This window comes from Siphateles boraxobius, unplaced genomic scaffold, assembly GCF_051911475.1.
Source record: "Siphateles boraxobius isolate OS27281-9 unplaced genomic scaffold, OSU_SipBor_1 25, whole genome shotgun sequence".
Lineage (NCBI taxonomy): Eukaryota > Metazoa > Chordata > Actinopteri > Cypriniformes > Leuciscidae > Siphateles > Siphateles boraxobius.
In genome coordinates this window covers 11,218,583-11,236,658 of record NW_027508866.1, presented here as the reverse complement: position 1 = coordinate 11,236,658, position 18,076 = coordinate 11,218,583, and the positions used below count along the sequence as shown (strand labels likewise).

General features: G+C 39.3%; 1 protein-coding gene across 17 annotated transcripts in view; it reads right to left on the bottom strand.

Annotated features, from left to right (window-relative positions):
• auts2a (activator of transcription and developmental regulator AUTS2 a) overlaps positions 1-18,076 on the bottom strand; it is a 365,030-nt gene that overhangs the window by 128,080 nt on the left and 218,874 nt on the right. For all 17 annotated transcript variants that reach the window (XM_077242564.1, XM_077242575.1, XM_077242568.1 and 14 more), the window contains one exon: positions 3,986-4,015. In XM_077242564.1, the coding sequence (XP_077098679.1) occupies positions 3,986-4,015 (30 nt within the window). The remainder of the gene's footprint in view (positions 1-3,985; positions 4,016-18,076) is intronic.

Here is an 18,076-nt window from a genome sequence, read left to right as displayed (position 1 = left end):
GTTCTGAAATGTAAAAATCTAGTTTTACTTGAGGTTTTCCTGTCTTTAAATGCACAGATCAGTAAAGAGAGACAGGAAAATAGGAGTAAACAATGATGTGAAGCATGTCAGGCTCAAACCTGCTATCTTCATTGGCTGATATGTCAAGAGCACATGTGCAAGCCACGGCACCACGGCTCAGACATAAAGAGGGATTCTGAGGGTAGAGAGGCACTAAGCTTGAGCACATGTGCTGATTTGTTGCTGGCTAAAGTCGGCATAGATTCACTTGAGGCTCAACGGTCTTTAAGCGCTCTCAGATGGCGCAGACCTGTTAGTGTTAACTGCGCCATGAAAAGGGGACGTTATTGGATCCAGGCAGCAGCGGAACATCAAACAGCCCGTCAGGCGGTGGAATCTTTCCCTCTTTCTCTCTCTGCCAGCCACAGAAGACACAATAATCCCCCTTGAGCGCCAGGTAATGAGAAGACAGGGTCCTACCTGCTCTCTCTAATAACACACACTTCTTCTGCACACAGATCAGGGCAGGGGCCTGGGGTTTGGTGGGTGAGCAGGTTGTGGGGAGAGGTGAAAACAAGATCCCTGGCACACCGAGGGAAAGAGAACGAAAGTAACGGGGCAACCAGGGACCCAAGCGGAGCCAAAAGCCTGGAAGGTGGAGGCCAGCCACGGTTGCCAGAGCCAGCCAAATGCATTCAGAACATTCTGGACCCCGTTTGGTCTGCATGCTGCCAATTCATCCAGCAGCAGGAGAGGGAGAGCGAGAGGAGAGCGAGCCAGAGAGGGCAGACAGCAGGACTAGGGCCGGGTTCCAGTTGGAATAGACCAGGCCCGCATGATGAACAGTGTACAGACTGTACCATTTAATAAATCTCTCGCTCCGCTCCAGCTAACACAAACGAGATGTCAAAAGGCCATTAAACACTCTCACACTTTACGCGACACGTCCACACACACATACTGTTTCCCATTAACATTAAAAATACATAAAAAACAATTATTTTATAATTAAATTTAATAAAACACCATTCCATTAATTACACTAATTAATCAAACCTGCATGTAATGCATCATTATTACTAAATAAACTACTTAAGTGAAATAAATAAATAAATCATTGCTGGGGTTATTTTTACAGTAAGCTTTTAATTAGAAGCTAGTTAGAATATTTTATAAATAACAATATTCATAATATAAATATTAAAACAATATACATGACATTGCTATTACATATTTTATTAAAAAAGTATTTTATATTATTTAACTGTTTTCTAATATTTTTAAATATATTATTTATTAAAGTTAAGCCTACATTTAAAGCTAGTAAAAATAATTATAACATTTATAAACAATAATCAATAACATAAAGATGAAAAATGTATACATTACATTTTTATTATTAAATACTGTTTTATATTATTATACTGTATTATACATTTATAAAACTATTCTTTATAGTTTTATAAATCCTTGATGGCCAGCATCACACGCATGTGTCGTGGTGCTCAGGTGAACAGCGTATGCCAATAATGACCCGGCGTTCTGAAGTAGAACCCAGAAGCGCTGCACTGTGTTTACTGCGTGAACAGCGTAGCAGACTGACATGGAGGAGAAGAGATTGTTGAATAAAGTTATTATTTTTGTTTGTTTCTTTGTGTAAAAAAAGTATTCTCATCGCTTTATAACATTAAGGTTGAACCACTGCAGTCACATGAAATATTTTAATGATGTCTTTACTACCTTTCTGGGTTTCGAAAGTTGCAATGACGTAGCTGCCTATGGCTGATTCAGAAAGCTCTCGGATTTCATCAAAATATCTTAATCTGTTTTCCGAAAACATGAGGGTTAATTATTAATGACAGAATTTTCATTTTTGGGTGAACTAACCCTTTAAGGAGAGTGGGCATGCATGTCATTCGAGGGAAAAAGGGAGAATGTTCATATCATTCTTGCAGTCAGAAAGTGATTTCTCCAGAGTGTCTTTTTTCATTTCCTGATTTGAGCCGGAGGAGAATAAAAAGAGACAGTTTGTCTGTGGATGAATAGAACTGACCCATTAATGTGACAAGTCGTCCTCCCCTACAGCCGCTGAACATATACTTTACTGTAACTGCTATTGCAGGCGAAAGAGCTACTGAACTACTGAAAAAAGCATGTGTAAATATCACGGCTCTGTCGCTTATTGCTAATGCAGCTCAACATGCTGATGGTTTTGTAAACACATTTTAAGAGCTATTGACAGAAAGAGATCCCTCTGAAGTGCTTGCGATATGTGTATGCGTTTGAAAGAGAGCGCTCTTGTTTCTTTGTTTACCCAATAAACCCTCCCATTGTTTTGACACATAATTATTCAAAGGCAGAGAGAATGACATGACATTGTGAAAATCATTAGAGGAATAATGAGAAGCAGGAACGCAGCGAGCAAAACAGCGATCAATGTCGTACACCACACATCTCTGCCATGCCACAACAAAAGGTCTTTTACTGACATGGCTAATTCGACTCGTCGTCATCAAACCACTACTGGTTAAAACAACAAATGAGGCAAATTCTAAAAGAGTGAACAAAACAACATTTTCGTGTAATCATGCTGATGTTCAACAGACAGTAAATAAGTGGTGCAATGTGTCTTTTAAAGCTTTTTGTATCTTGCCTAGTTTGCATCAAAGTTAATCTAGAGACTAGTGTTCAATTACATTCATGCATTTAAATAACGGCCTGATTTAGTTATAAATAACATACTGTATGTCATGTGGGTTATATCAATATATAATAAATCTGTAGGAATTGTTACATGTTAATATGTGTAAAATGTAACTTGTGAGGTTCGTAATGGTTCTTTTCAAATTTCGCACACCATTTAGTCATTCATAATTAATGCAGAGTTAATTAAGGCCTTCTCACAGTCATTAACAAGATGGTAATTTTAATTAAATAGAAACACACTTTTAAGTAGAGTCTAATATTGGATTCTCATTGATTCAAGTTTGATTAAAAACGAATAAAGATGATTTTAGAAGTGCTATATGATGTAAAATGGTATTAATAATACCACTACTTGCACTAAAACTACAGCTAACTAGCTTTACATTTCCTGAAGGAAATCACAATTCAGTATATTAATTACATTTTTTCCCCCCACCATATTTAAATCCGAATATTACATAAACAAACAAAAAAAAACTAAAAGACATTCACAGTGAGTGACTACAGTGACCAGACATTCATTTTCAAGAAAGATATTTGAATTTTGGGAGAGAAAAGTAACAGCGACCAGAGCCTGTCACAAACGTTGAGATCCAAATTCAGCTTTTAATATAATGGGGTAATCCAGACACGTAATCCAATGTACAGGCAACAGGTCAAAATCCAGGTAGGCAGTCCAAACAAACAAAACACACAAGGTTGGGAACGGGTAATCCAGAGACAGGCAGAGAGTCCAAAAACCGAAATACAGGGAACCAGAGACATGCTCAGAGATGCAGTACAACAACATACAAAACTACGCAGTGAGTGTATGTGAAAGGCTTATAAGGGGTGAGCTACACAAGGTAATGACATACAGGTGAATGTGATCAGTGATGATGAGTCCGGGCAGTGAGTTATGGGAAATGTAGTTTGTAGTGGAGAGCCCTCTGGTGGCTCTCAAGGGCACTCCAGCTGACGACCGTTACGGGGGAAATGCAACAAACGATTTATGCTAATTGGTAGCGAATCGATACCACGTAACAACTACCAATAGGAGAGCAGACAGTGATCTGCCACCTAAAACATAGGAACGACTACTAGAAACCATCTCCAATGATGTATTCGCTATTATAACGGGGCTTTGTAGTTGTCTTTGCATATTATGTAGGGATAAGAAATGGTACTATAACAAAAACATTTCAACATTAATGTTTAATTCCTAAAAAATGCATAAATATCAACACACTGCTGTTGTTGTGAGCTCCGTATAAATAGAAGTAATTAGGCATAGTCTTACCTTGTCTTCTTGGTCACTCTCGCTTTCACACTGTAAGACAAAGACAAAGGCAACATTAGAACAGTGCAGAATCTAATAGATGTGACAAAGCTGAAACATTTTTTTTTTTTTTTTTGCTTTTAAATATAAAGCCATTATGAAATGGAAATCTGATTCCGGCAGTCTCGCACTGCACAGCTCATCAGCAGAGTAATAAAAGTCTAAGCAGGAAAAGGCTGTTCTTATCTCACTCAGTGGCCAGGCCTCATTACATCTGCCTATTACCACCAGCAGGGCTTTTTCTCCCAGACACCAACTAGAGTATGAGTCCAACCATCTTCACGTCTCATAGGCCACAGACACACTGCAGCTAAATACAGCCGCTGAGTACTCTAGCTTGTTCTGTACCCAACCTTTTACAATAAAAACAACCAAATTCACTTTCCTGAAATTCAACAAACTGATTACTTCGTCAAAAATATCTAATATTAAAAGGGTTTTATTGTTGGCATTGATGTTTAGGGTTAGAATTGGGCTACACACTGGTCACACTGTATTTTTCAGAATCATTAAAAAGAACTGGCTCATAAGAGTCATTAGTTTTCGGAATTGTTCGACAAAGATCATGTAGTGTTTTTTTTTTTTTTTTTTTTTTTTACTAAAAAGAACCAATTCACAGAGTCAAGTCAAGTCAAGTCACCTTTATTTATATAGCGCTTTTTACAATACAGATTGTATCAAAGCAGCTTCACAGTGATAACATGAAAATAATATAACAGAGTTTGTTTCTAAAAGAAAATTGAGTCAACGTCCACCTTAAGTAAGGCAGATCAATAATATTATTGAATATTAAATGTCCCCAACTAAGCAAGCCAAAAGCCAAGGCAACAGTGGCAAGGAACCAAAACTCCATCAGGTGACAGAATGGAGAAAAAAACCTTGGGAGAAACCAGACTCAGTCGGAGGGCCAGTTCTCCTCTGGCCAACGAAGGAACAGTGCATGATTTATGATTCGGGCAGCATTACAAGTCAGATTGGATCGGAACATTTAGAATATTTATCCATTTCCATCTTTTGGAAGTCCAAGTAATCACGCCGGTGTTGAGACGAGTTGTTGAGGATCAGTGCCGTCCACCATAGAGGGTCCATATCGCCGGTGTTGAGTCGTCTCTTCACAGGCTTTGTGATTGGCGTATCTGAAGTCTCTGTGAAAGGCTGGATACAAACTGGAGCTGACGAACGCCGTTTTTCTCGGGACTCGCGTCATTAATTTTCAGAATCAGACTTCACTGGTTGCACTGTATGTTTTTGATTCACTACAAAAACAGTTCATCATAAGAGTCATTGGAATCAGGCTACACTGGTCATGCTATATCTTTTTAAATCACTAAAACAACCAAGTCAATAAGAGTATTTTATTTTCGGAATAGGGCTACACTGGTCTTGTTGTATGTTTTTGATTCATTAAAAAGAACTTGTTCATAAGAGTTGTTTGTTTTCAGAATTGGGCTACACTGGTTACACTATGTTTTTGATGAACTAAAAAGAACCACGGTTGTCACTCCAGAAACTTTGCAGTGCATACATAGCCATAAAAAAAGACTAGTGATTCAACTTCAAACAGAAAGTATTTTTTTTTCCAGTGTGCACTTAAGAATTTAACTTTTTAGACATTACCCTGAATGAAAAGAAAATAAACTAAAAAATAAAACAACAAAAACAAAACAACATAGGGTAGTGGGGTCTTCATGCAAAATAAAGCAATGAAAAAATGAGCTAATAAACATAGAATGATATTAAAATGCTGAATTTAAGCCTTTTCTGTCCATTTTCAATTTCAAGGTCCGCTTAATTCTTTATCTGCTAATTAGCTAGCAGCACACAGATGACTTGGCCGGGAGAGATGCATTCAGGGTTTGAGTGTGGACTCCCTTATGAAGGCCTGCTAGGGGCGGGGCTTAAGGTCTTCAGGGCCAATTACACCCAGTGGAGCATAAACCTTGTGGCAGCCCTGAATGATTGACAGTTCTGGGAGCTGATTCCTGCAAGGACTGAAAGCTAGGGATAGAAAGTGAGAGGAAGGGACAGAGTGAGAGGGGGATAATATTTTCTGGCACAAGTTTCTCCCGTCTGACCTGACACAGGGCCTGATGAGCAGCATCCAATTTACAGCCCCAGTCCAATGGGATTCAAGAAATACAGGGCTCATGTATTATACACAACCAATAAACACACACACACACAGATGTTAATAACCTACTGCTCCTGTGTGTGCCAGTACCATGAGACTGTTAGCCTTACAGTAAAAATGCTATGAAACACAATCAGTATTATATTATTGAGGCTTTAGAAATGTAACCCACACTCTTCCCGTCCTTCCATGTACTTGGCCACAATGGTCGATTTAACATGTACGACTACAGAAGCCTTCCTAAAGGCCAGAGGCTCCTCTTCATCTGGCACAGGCAAAGTTCCCGAAGAGTTAAAATAATGAGCTAAAGGTATTTTTTCAAGTGTGTTGTGATCCATAAAAAACACAGCCGGCATCTCCATTGGCGTGTCAGTGCTACCCGTGCCCAGCCTAGCGCTTTGATTGCGGAGATATGAGAGGAACGAAATGACTCGCCCTTGCTTGTGAAGCAAATGGAACGCGCTAATAGAACTCATCGTATTACCCAATGCAAAAGTGCCATAGCTCATTACGTCAGGATAAAAGGATATCATTGTAGACGGTGAGCAGAATTGACTTTCTGCGCTGCGACTTGATGATTTAATCAACTGCTCTCCTTCGCTTCTCATCCGCGTGCCTGTCGCTAACACAGGTGCCGTTAAACGACACTCTCTCGCAAGTCAGCGAGTGGAGAAAGGGAAGAAATTGCTGTCATTATTCTTTCTCTCTCTCTTGCTCCTTCTTTCTAAGAATAGAGGTATGTAAATTTCCATACTGGTGCTGAGAGAAAAGATTGAGAAAAGGGGGGTGGGCCCAGATGGAAATACCTTTATAGTGGGAAAGTAAAAGTAACGGAGAAAGTAAGATTAAATCTGACAGGTAAGGACAGGCAGCTTGTTTGTCCTTAACAGCGAGAAGCTGCACTTTTCATGAATAAACAACAACAACAACAAACAAAAAAACAAATAGGTAAGATCTGTCGCATGTTGTGATTCAAAGTATATTAGAGCGTCGTGGCATAGTGCTTAGTACATATTTGGCTGTGCTGCTCATGTGGGAGATGCAGATTCGAGTCCAGGGTAATTTTTCTATTCGTTGCTTTTCTCTCCATCATTTCCTGTCCTGTTTCATCAAATAAAAGTGGAAAAATATATTGTTGACTGACAATTATACAATTCATATTTTATTATAGTTATTTATTATATTATAATTTAACGTAATAATGTGTGATATTATAATATAGTGTAATAGGACATTCATTTTATATTATAATTGCTTCAGTCAAGAAAACCTCCATTTGAACAGATTGAAGTTAAGAAAACAACAGTAAAGGATGCTGACAAGAGTAAAAATGAAGAGATTGGCATAATGATGGTCAGTCCAACATATTTAATTCCTCTAAAATACTTGGTATTACAGTCATATTGCATGGATTAACTTGGGAATCCATCTCAGCATTTTCAAGCTTATTTTCTGGTGTGGTGTTAATTTCAAAGCCAAACACTTCGCCAATTGATCTTGGCTGCAGATCAATATAGCATGTTAAGCTTATTAAAACAGCCAATGGTCTCAGTGGAACAGTAGAGCCATCTGCTTTAGTTAGACACACACTCCTCAGATGCAGCGAATGAGGAAGAGCTGATTAGGCCTCCGAATGAGACCAATAGTGTAACAGATCCTAACTACCCCTGCTGTGTTCATGCAGTTTGTACTGCAGCAGTGCAGCATGGGAGCTAAACACATCTTGAAAATCCTAATGAAATAAAAAATGACATATTTGACATATTTCAGATAGTGAAGCAGGAAAGGTATGAAATCATGGTTCATTGTGCACTTGTACTTGTGCTAACACTCACTCTTTATTTCCTTTCCCAAATATCAATTGAAAGGAATAGGCATTTTAAAAGTGCCTTCAATGTTTTGTGGTTTGTCCCTTGGCTTTATAACAAGAAACAAGCTTTTTGATATGTCACCAACTTCTTGTTACAACATGAAATGTCAACCCAGCACTCTTTAAAGAATGTCATGGTTTCTTAAAAGTCTGGACTGGAATCAAAGTCCCTAATTTGGCCGGTTTTCCACTAAAATCTTCCACTTTTTTTTAACACGAGCACATCCACACACACAACGACAAATTTCCACAATGGCAAAAACAGAGCATTTACATGAAAATATCTTAATTTCATTCCTATTTGAAGTCAAATCTCAAAGGCCTTGTAAGTGCGGTATAATAAAGGAGCGAAAGCAATCGTATTCTGAGCTTGTTTAACCACGTCTTTGCCAGTGTCCAAAGCTCCGAGCTTAACCAGACTTCTCGAAACGAAAACCTCAGTGCCCACATCAAACTGCATGACACACTCTGGTGAAGGGCCAACACAATGAAAAACGTGTGGTTTAAATTCAGCACAGCCATGAGCCAAACACAGCAAACACTCTGCTTCAAAAATATGTTTAAAAACAGCACATAAAGAGATCTATTCTTATTTAGCAGTCACTGATGTAAAACCGCAGTCAAATGTCAAGTTAGGACGCAAAGTGTTCCACGTTCCATTTCATGGTCTATTTGCCATTGTGTTGTAATTGGCACTGTCAATGAACACTGAAATTAATTGAGACTGATCTGTGCTTGATTACAGAGGCAGTGGGGGTCCGGAAGGTTGACGATAGGTTTGTACGCTCTTTCTCCCTCCATCCCTCCTCCTCCTTCTCTTTCCTTTGCTATTTCCACCCTCTGCCTGTCGCTCTCTCGCTCTGCCTGCGGGCTGTGGTGGGTGGCGGTGGGGGACAGCTTGAAGAATGGAAACCATTGCCAGGGTCAGCTCTGACAGTGCCAATTTGATGCGCTGCCACAGAGAGCTATGTGCCCCACCTCCTTCCTCCCCCCTCATTCTCTATCTCCCTGTCCTCCTACCTCCCACAGAAAAAGCTGCGCGTCCTGATGGTTTTCTGATGCAAACCATGGCGTGGCAAAATGGTTTTTCCCCTCCTGCTGCCTGCTTCTCCATCTGCCACTGGGGCCGCGCCGCCGCCGGCCGCCTGCCTGTCACAGCGTGCAGTGAAATTAGCCAGGGAGGAGGCGCTCGCTAGTGCTAATTACGTTTTAATCATTGGAAATGTGTTGGCAAATCAAGGCCTGGAGCTCCCACTCTCTGCTCTGCAGTAGGAGTGTGTATGTGTATGTGTGTTGAGCTGGATAGAAGAGGAAGGATGAAGAGAGAGAGGAATCAAAAACAGGCACAGCCAGCACTGAGCTAAGAGTCAGACGCTCTGAGGAGAAAATGGCGGCGTGCCTTGTACTGTCTGCTGAGAGTGAGGCTTTGAGCATTGGGCCACAGAGAGAAAAGAAATTTCAAGACCGAAACCAATGCTTCTCCAAGTCTACTATACAGAATGGGTTATGCCACACTGAGCCGGCTACTGACGACCCATAAGTACCAAGGTGACATTTAAACAGGTACTCATGAGACAAGCGTGGCTCTCAAGATATTGGGCAGATTCTTCAAAAACTGAATACTAAACCTATTCAAATATTTGAACTTATTCATGATTCAATTTATAAAAATGTTCTCCAGTGGTACTCATGACAAACTTGCATTTAATATGAGTTCACAAACTCACTTGAACGTGAAATTATAAGCTTACAGCAAATAGGCAGGAATGTTGGGCCACAGAAGTTTGACAGAACACTATTTTTTACACGTGACATGATCCACTTAACTTATCGTTACTCAAATAACGGGTATGAGTACCAATAAATACAGTAACATCAAGCGTTTATAAAATGTATTTCCTTAGTTAAAATAAATGAAAATGCAAAAATGTTGATGGTATCATCCAAAAAAAGAATGAACTAAAACATGGAAATTATAAAATATATAAAAATAAAAAACAGTTCTATTATAATTCTACATTCTATTATAATTTAAATTGTAAAAATGTTTCCCAACATAACTGTTTTTTCTGTATTTTGAATCAAATAAATGAGGCATTGTAAGAGACTTCTTTCAAGAACAAACTTTTTTTGCAATTATTCCAACCTTTTGACTTATAGTGTATATACAGATTGCGTGTGTGTGTAACTGTTTAATTCATTTCATAAGATATGTAAAATAATAGCATTCAATATATTTTCTCTAGTTTGGGTCTCAGGTAAACACAAAATGGTCTTTTTAGGCCACAATTTATGAAAGTTTAGGAAATCCTGATCAAACTGACTGCAAGCAGACATCATAGATAAATCGAAGCAAATAAATAAATAAATAAAGACAGACGACAACCATTAAAACATTAATGTAGCTAACACAACATTGGAGATGCCAATGCTGCATTACACTATTTGTGATTCAATGTTTATGTCATTTTAAGCTCAAATGTAACCCAACAGTGCATAAATGACAGACGTGGGTGGGTGGCATAAATAACATCACTGCAAATCATCTACCCCATGACCCTGTCTCTGTGTTCTCCACAAGCCTTTAACATTAAACTCAAGTGAAATCTAACCTCACTTAGAAGAAAAAACACAGCAGCGCTGCTGTCAGCCGCATCAGCGAGGAGGAGGAAATGTATTTTGACACCTTTGACTGGCTTAGGCCATTAAGAGCACCAGGATCCAGACCTGATGACATTCAGGGACTAATTCAAACAGCATCTGCGTGACGTCCAGCTGTCATCCTGAAGTACAGCAGGATGAAGGAGCGGAGGAACAAATGAGGAGGGAAGCGTGACAGCCAGGAGGGCATCTAGATACAGGGAAAACATCTCCTTCACCATTGGAGTGTGGCCTGTCCCAGGGCAGCTCTCTCTCATGCCTGTCAGAAAGCAGTCATCTGCTGCCCGGCCTAATAACCTCCAGCCTGACCGTAGCGTCTAACCCTCTCTCTCATGCACCTTTCCAACATCTGCAGGCAATTTCCTCCCCGATATGACACTTTCTCCAGACCATGAGCACTGAATATGAACTAAAGGACTTAAGAGAATAAAAATACTGAAACCTAGAAAGCTGCCAAAATAAAGCACACTTTAATCATATGTGCGCTCCTAGCACAAAGCAGAATTGCATATGTCCTTAATGGAGAAGGCAATCCCATAGTGCACTGCACTGGGAGAAGATCAACGCATGGCAGGCAAACCAAAACATTTTTTTTTATGACAAATGTACTACTTCAAATTAATACTAAAATTGAATGATTAAATAGTTGATACAAATATTTTATTATATTGCTATATATTATTATAATTATTCATTTTATTGTTTTGTTATAATATTTGTTCCTTTTCAAATTAAATTGAAAGTACTGTGCAAGTAGCTTAGCATCATGCAAACATCGAAATCTATTAAAATCAGCTGTTATTTTTGTGATGCAGAATTGCTGCCTATGAGGTTCCTTATGAGGTTCCATGACAGTTTGGATCCTGTAGTTTTAAAATAGCACCTGTGTGGGAAATACTGGTGTATAAGAAAATTGTAGATAAGAAGCTGAATATCAAGCTTTGAGAGCCATTCTTAGACGTATATCAGCTGCACACACTCTCTGTGATGCCGTGCCAGGAAACAGAAAAGGGTTAGCAGGTACAAGATGTGTCTGTGTTATACCTGTATGCATGTATGTAAATGTGTCTATGTATCTGGAGGGAACAACTACCTTTAAAATAACTTGTCAGCTAAGCTGCTCGGGCTGACAGATGTGAGATGGCACCCCGAGGTGGAGCTTGGCACAGAGTGGCAAGTGAGAGTGGGAGGGTAGGGTAAACGCTGTGTGTGTGTGTGTGTGTGTGTGTGTGTGTGTGTGTGTGTGTGTGTGTGTGTGTGTGTGTGTGTGTGTGTGTGTGTGTGTGTTTGTTTGTTTGTAAAAGAAAAAAAAAAAGAGTGGGAAGATGAAATCATATGCACAAATCAGTAAAACATAATTTATTCCTGTGATGGAAAAGCTGATTTTTTCAGCATCATTACTCCAGTCTTCAGTGTCACATGATCCTTTAGAAATCCTTATTCTAATATGCTGATTTGCTGCTCAAGAAACATTTCTTCTAATCAATGTGGAAAACAGCTGTGCTGCTCAATATTTTTGTGGAAACCATGATACATTTTTTTTTCAGGATAACAATAGAAAGTTAAAAAGAGCGACATTTGTTTGATATCTAAATCTTTATCTATTTGTAACATTATAAAATTCCCTACTGTCACTTTTTATTAATTTAATGCATCTTTTTGGAATAAACGTTTTAAATGCTTTCCAAAAAACAAATCTTACTGATCCCAAACTTTTGTACAGTAGTGTACAAACACATACACTACAGTACAAAAGTCAGTAAGATTTTTTTGAAAAGCATTTAAAACGTTTATTACACACACACACACACACCCACCCACACACACACACACACACACACACACACACACACACACACACACACACACACACACACACACACACACACACACACACACACACACACACACACACACACACACTGAATGTCTTCATTACTACAGTAGACTTTAGAGCAACATATTTAATTTGACAAAACAAAGCGGGACTGTAATGGACAAAAAGCATTTTCAAAGGGTTTTAACCAAGAAACACGATGACAAGTTTTTATGTACATTTTTCATGAATTTGTTTTAATTCATGTCTAATTCATCCAATGTTTTATGGAATTTTTTATCCACTGTAAAGTTCTTCGGAAGATATAACTACTGTTTAGCCAGCTAACAATCAACACCTAGGTAAACAACAGCAAAATAATTAATAAACTGTGCTTCTGTCCCTCACTGCTGTTTATGTCAAATTAAATATGGCATCTTTTCTGACTAAGGTCTGTTTCAAGATGCCAGACACTTTTCTTTCCCCTAATAAACAAACAAACAGGCTGAGTCAGTGTGGTTTTCACTCCCACAGACATTCAGTGCTGAAGAAGGTTAGGCAACAAACAGTTGCTAGCTTAATCAAAGATTAATAGAAAGATTTTCAGACAATTAAATACATCAGATTGCATTGTTTGTACCATTATGTCTCCTCCCTGGGGAACAGTCCACTTTGTTTGCATTTTAATTACTGCATGCACAGCTGACATTTGCTCTGATGCCAGCTGCCATCTTTGTTATGCTTCTCCTCGTACCCTCTGGAAAAGAGCAGTGAGGCGGAAAAAGTGTGCATGAATGTATGCAATTATGATATAACCGAATATCCCGACAGCACAAAGACATATATAGGGAAACTGGACAATGCAGAAGCACACAGGTCAAACACCAATTATTTATTCTATCATTGAGTAAGTTTCATTGACAGACCAGTTTCATTCATGCCCATATAGACATCACACATGAATGAGCAATATTCTAGCTTTCCTTCACTTACTCTTCATCATGCTCTCTAATTTTCTATCAAACTGCAGTATCTCTTTTTTTCTCTATTTCCCTGTGCCTTCCCCACATTCTCTCTTTCTCCAGCAGGAACGGATGTGTAGCTCTAATCACTTTGCTCCCCACACCTGACGGCACACTATTAACTCTAGGTCTCTCTGGTGACCCTGCGGGTCGTTGCCCATCACATCAAGTTTTTATTAGGGAATTTTCCTCATCATTAGCTCTGGCCCAGACGCCCACCATTAATATTCATTCTACTGCACACTTCCATCATCCTCTGTCTCTGTCTTACTACAATCCATCTGAAATGCTGCAGCACATTCACCACCTATCATTAACAGAGACCCATTCCACCATTGACAGTTGTTTTGGAAAGACACACATTGGCCTGTTACAATTTTTCTGTCTGTCTGTCTGACTGTCTATCCATCTATCTGTACAATTTAATAATGTGTATGCACATTTGTATATTTACTTACAAATTCGAGTGTCAAGTGATTTAGATATTTTTTTGAATCACTTTGGCCAAATCATTTCAAAGTCCCCCTGTAGACAATAATTTTATACCTTAAAAGTAATCTTTGATCTCCAAAATGGCATTTCAATGTTTTTTTTATTACCCTGTGAATTCATGCCTTTAAATAGCTTGAATGTAAGTCTACATCCTTGCTTCATTTAGTATATGCGGAACCATGAGTTTGCAAATTAGCCCCGCATCCAATCACTTATACAGGCTCATCCACAAGTCGATGTATCAGAATGGTAATGCGTTTTATGTATCGCTCTCTACAACGTCGGACACATAACGGTAATTAATATGATTAGCCTTTTGCTTGACTACGTTATCAAACAGCTAATAATGTTTTGCTAATGTTACACGAACCATGTTCCTGTTCTCCATCTCAGAGTCAGAAGCTGCCTTCTAAAATCAGTCTCCTTAGAAACGCGTTGAACAACTTAGAACATCCGTGGAGAAAGGCATATAGTTCATCATAACATCGTAATATACTTCATATACAAAATTCACCCGCTATATTGCTAAAAGTATCCGATTTTTTATATCAACAGAAAAATATACCGGGATAACCTGGCTTCTCTCGAGACTCTCCTGCTTTGCAGCAGGTAATGATATACTAAAGCCCGATTGCATCTTGACGTGATTGGTGACAAGGTAGTTTGTGACGTAAGAAACAGGCAATTTCAAACTCCGTTTTTGAGACTGTCTTTTTCACTGCAGCTTTAAGGAGAAAATACTCAGCCATGCTTAAAAACACCCCATAGACATATAAACAACAACTTGATTTTCACTACAGGGGGTCTTTAAAAGTATGGGATTAAAATCTGAACTGTTTAATAAATTGCTTATCTACAAAGGTAATTACAAAAACAGCAGTGTGGTAACTGCTGAACAAAGGCATTAACTACAGGCCAGACCAATGAGCCCCTCAGCTGGAAGAGACACACACACACTCACACACACGGACAGAGGTGATAAGACAGTCTCACACAGCGCCAGTGGCCAACTCTCACTCTGATAACCCTCCGGCTCCAGGGGATGGTTGTCTAAACACACAGACACACACAGACCGTGGTGGTGAACAGAGGCCTCTGCTAGCCACAGGCACCTCCAGCAATTAACTGTCAATTCCCTGACAAGCTGACATAAACCCCATGAAGCCTGGGCATTTGCGGCTGTATGTGTATGTTCCTCAATGCAGTATTTTAAATAAAATAAAACTATAAAAAATTACACACAAACACAGACATATTACGCACACATACATATATACACACACACACACACAAACACAATTTTTTTAATAAAAAATATATTAATTACACTGTTAAAAGGCCATAGTATTAGATTTATGTCAAGTTATGAAATTTGAAATCAAATCTCAATTTAAATATGTACAAACAAACAATTTGTGCTGCCAATACACACAGCACAGATGTGCTGGATGAAGCAAATCTCTAATATTTGTATCTTCCAAGTGCCGAACAGCTTTAGTTCTTGTGCCATTATCATAAGTTATGAATTAATTTTCCCAGATATGCTTGATCCAATTGTTCTCATACAATCACCATAAACACTTCTCAACACGCAAACAAGCCAAGATGAATAAACACCAATGAAACGTCTCGCTCTCAACTTGGCGGCCCTGCAGAGCTGCCAAAGATCTGCTTTGTAAACAACAAAAATATTTAATTTGAGAGAGTGATGCTGAGCAAAATGAAATTAAAAGGAACTCATGCTAACTGTTAAATTACTTGCAGCGCGCTAAATTACATTTGCTTTTCCATCTGAGAGATCAAACGGGAAAACTCCAGCACTGCAGCGCTAATTATTTACAGTCTTCACCTCCCTCTCATCCCAGGAGGCTTAATAAACACACTATTTCTCTCTCCCTCTCTCAAGTTTGTGCGCACACTTGTTTATTTCTGTTTTTTAAAATAATTATATTCCCCCACCTCTTTTCCAGCAACTTCATAAACTCTGGCGTCGAGAGCCAAGACTGAGATTTTGAATTGTAATCCTAGTGTACACTGGGGCTTCTTAAGAAAGCAGGGTGGGCCCTGTGAGGGTGTTGCTGTGGCAGCGTCGCAATGGGAGCAAGGGGTGAGTGACACGAATGGCTGTCACTGGGATTAATTAGCATGCTAAGTGGCGGAGGGGAGCATAGGCAGCGGGTGTGAAGCAGAAGCCATCTGACATGCACACACACCCCAGAAGTGTGGATTTTCAGTGCAGATTGCAATCGCACCCCTGAGAAGTGATCTCACACATATACTCCTCTCTGAAGAACAAAATAAAAAGAGAAAAGGTGTTTGGTTGATGTGCAGTTAAGAGGGTAATAACAGAATTATTTCTAATAAGTGGCAGCCAAAAAGACATCCATTCTCCTCTTTTGATTCCATTGTATTTTAATAGCAAAACTTTAAGCAACAATCTCAAAATTCAGCAGAAAATTAGCTATTTGCCATATTTCAAGAGATGCAGCCATGTAAAAAAAATTCTGGCCAATAACAATGAGCTGACAATTATCTTAATGTTATGCCGATAACCAATTAAATGGCCAATATTAACATTACATACTACTTTGTCTAAATAAATATAAATCAAATAAATCATCGTAAATGCTATAAATTAATTTAGGCATCACATAATCATAACGATTTCTACATTTTTATTACAACAATCACAAAAAAGGGGCTGTGGCCCTCTGGAGGGTCTCTGGAAAAATGCAATTCTGTTACAAACTGAAGACAGCATAAATTCGAGTACATTCTATGTTGTAGACATTCTAAACGCAGTGAGTTTTCTAAAAATGGCTTTGGATTCCAAAACTCCATATGAGTCTACCCCTCTGATCATAATCTCTACAATTAGAAGAGGGGTTGTGCCCCCCTGCTTTGCCCTATGCCGTCATGTGACCTCAAAACAGCAGCGGAAAGACCCGGCCTATTGCACTTCAAAAAAGAGTGAGCTTCCGCCTGGCACCAGCGCTGAGCAGATAAGCCTAATTAAGAGATGGAGAGATGAGAGCGGTAGAGCAAAGCCCCTGCCAACATCAGTCTCTCTGCTCAGCCCATTAAAACTACAGAGCAGGACGAGGGAAACAAACACAATCAAAGCCCTGTTCCTGTGCGTTTCCTGTCTAGAAATTAGCCGTAGGCATTATCTCAAGCTAGCACCGCATGCTTGCATTGGAACATGATCCAAAAGCTACAAACGTTCGCCCGCATGCAACACCTGTTTGCGGTTAGTGAAAACTCCCCTCCCTTTGGGCTACTTTGTTTGGCTTTAAAGTTCTGTTTCTTAACATGATAACTAACATCATGCTAATAATACCAAAGTTAATTCAAGATTTGACGGTGGATGTTGGCCAGTCTACCCTTATTGAGTAAAACCGCAGTAAGATGAAATGGTCATATCTCTAGACTAACCCCAGGGCTCTTGATATCATATCGATCTGCCCGACAGGAAGTGGCCTTTTATCTATTGGTTTCTAAAGTCCTAATAGCTTAACATGGCGAACCGACAGAGCAGCAAACACTAAAACCGCATGCTTCTTTTTGGTGCACAAGCTAAGCAAAATCTTGTCTGTCAACGCCACATTTATTAGTCGAATTCTTCTCGAGCTAAGGCCCGCTTTGCTTTGGGAAGGAATTTGCGTGTCATGGCCTTCATGGTCAGCAGTTTGAGCCGTTAGTGAAGTTGTTACAGTTACGGCTCTTCAGAAACAGTAGCCCTGTCTGTTGGAGAGGGTCAGAGGATCGTGTTACTACTCCTCATGTGGTTTGGCTGTGTTATTCCAGGCCACGGGTAAAGCCGTACGTGAATGTGTGCCCGTGTGTGCACGCTTGCTCTTTTCCATTAAAGCCTGACCTCTATTTCCATCCTGCAAATTCAGCACATGGTTCCCTGTAACTCTTTATGACAAGCCTGATCTGGCTTTTCTCTCAGAGAGAGAGGGAGAAAATAGAAAAAGAGACAAGGAGAGGCAAAAAAAAAAAAACCCTGAAGTGTTTTGTCAGCCATAATTACTCTTCAATTATGTGGTCCAAACAC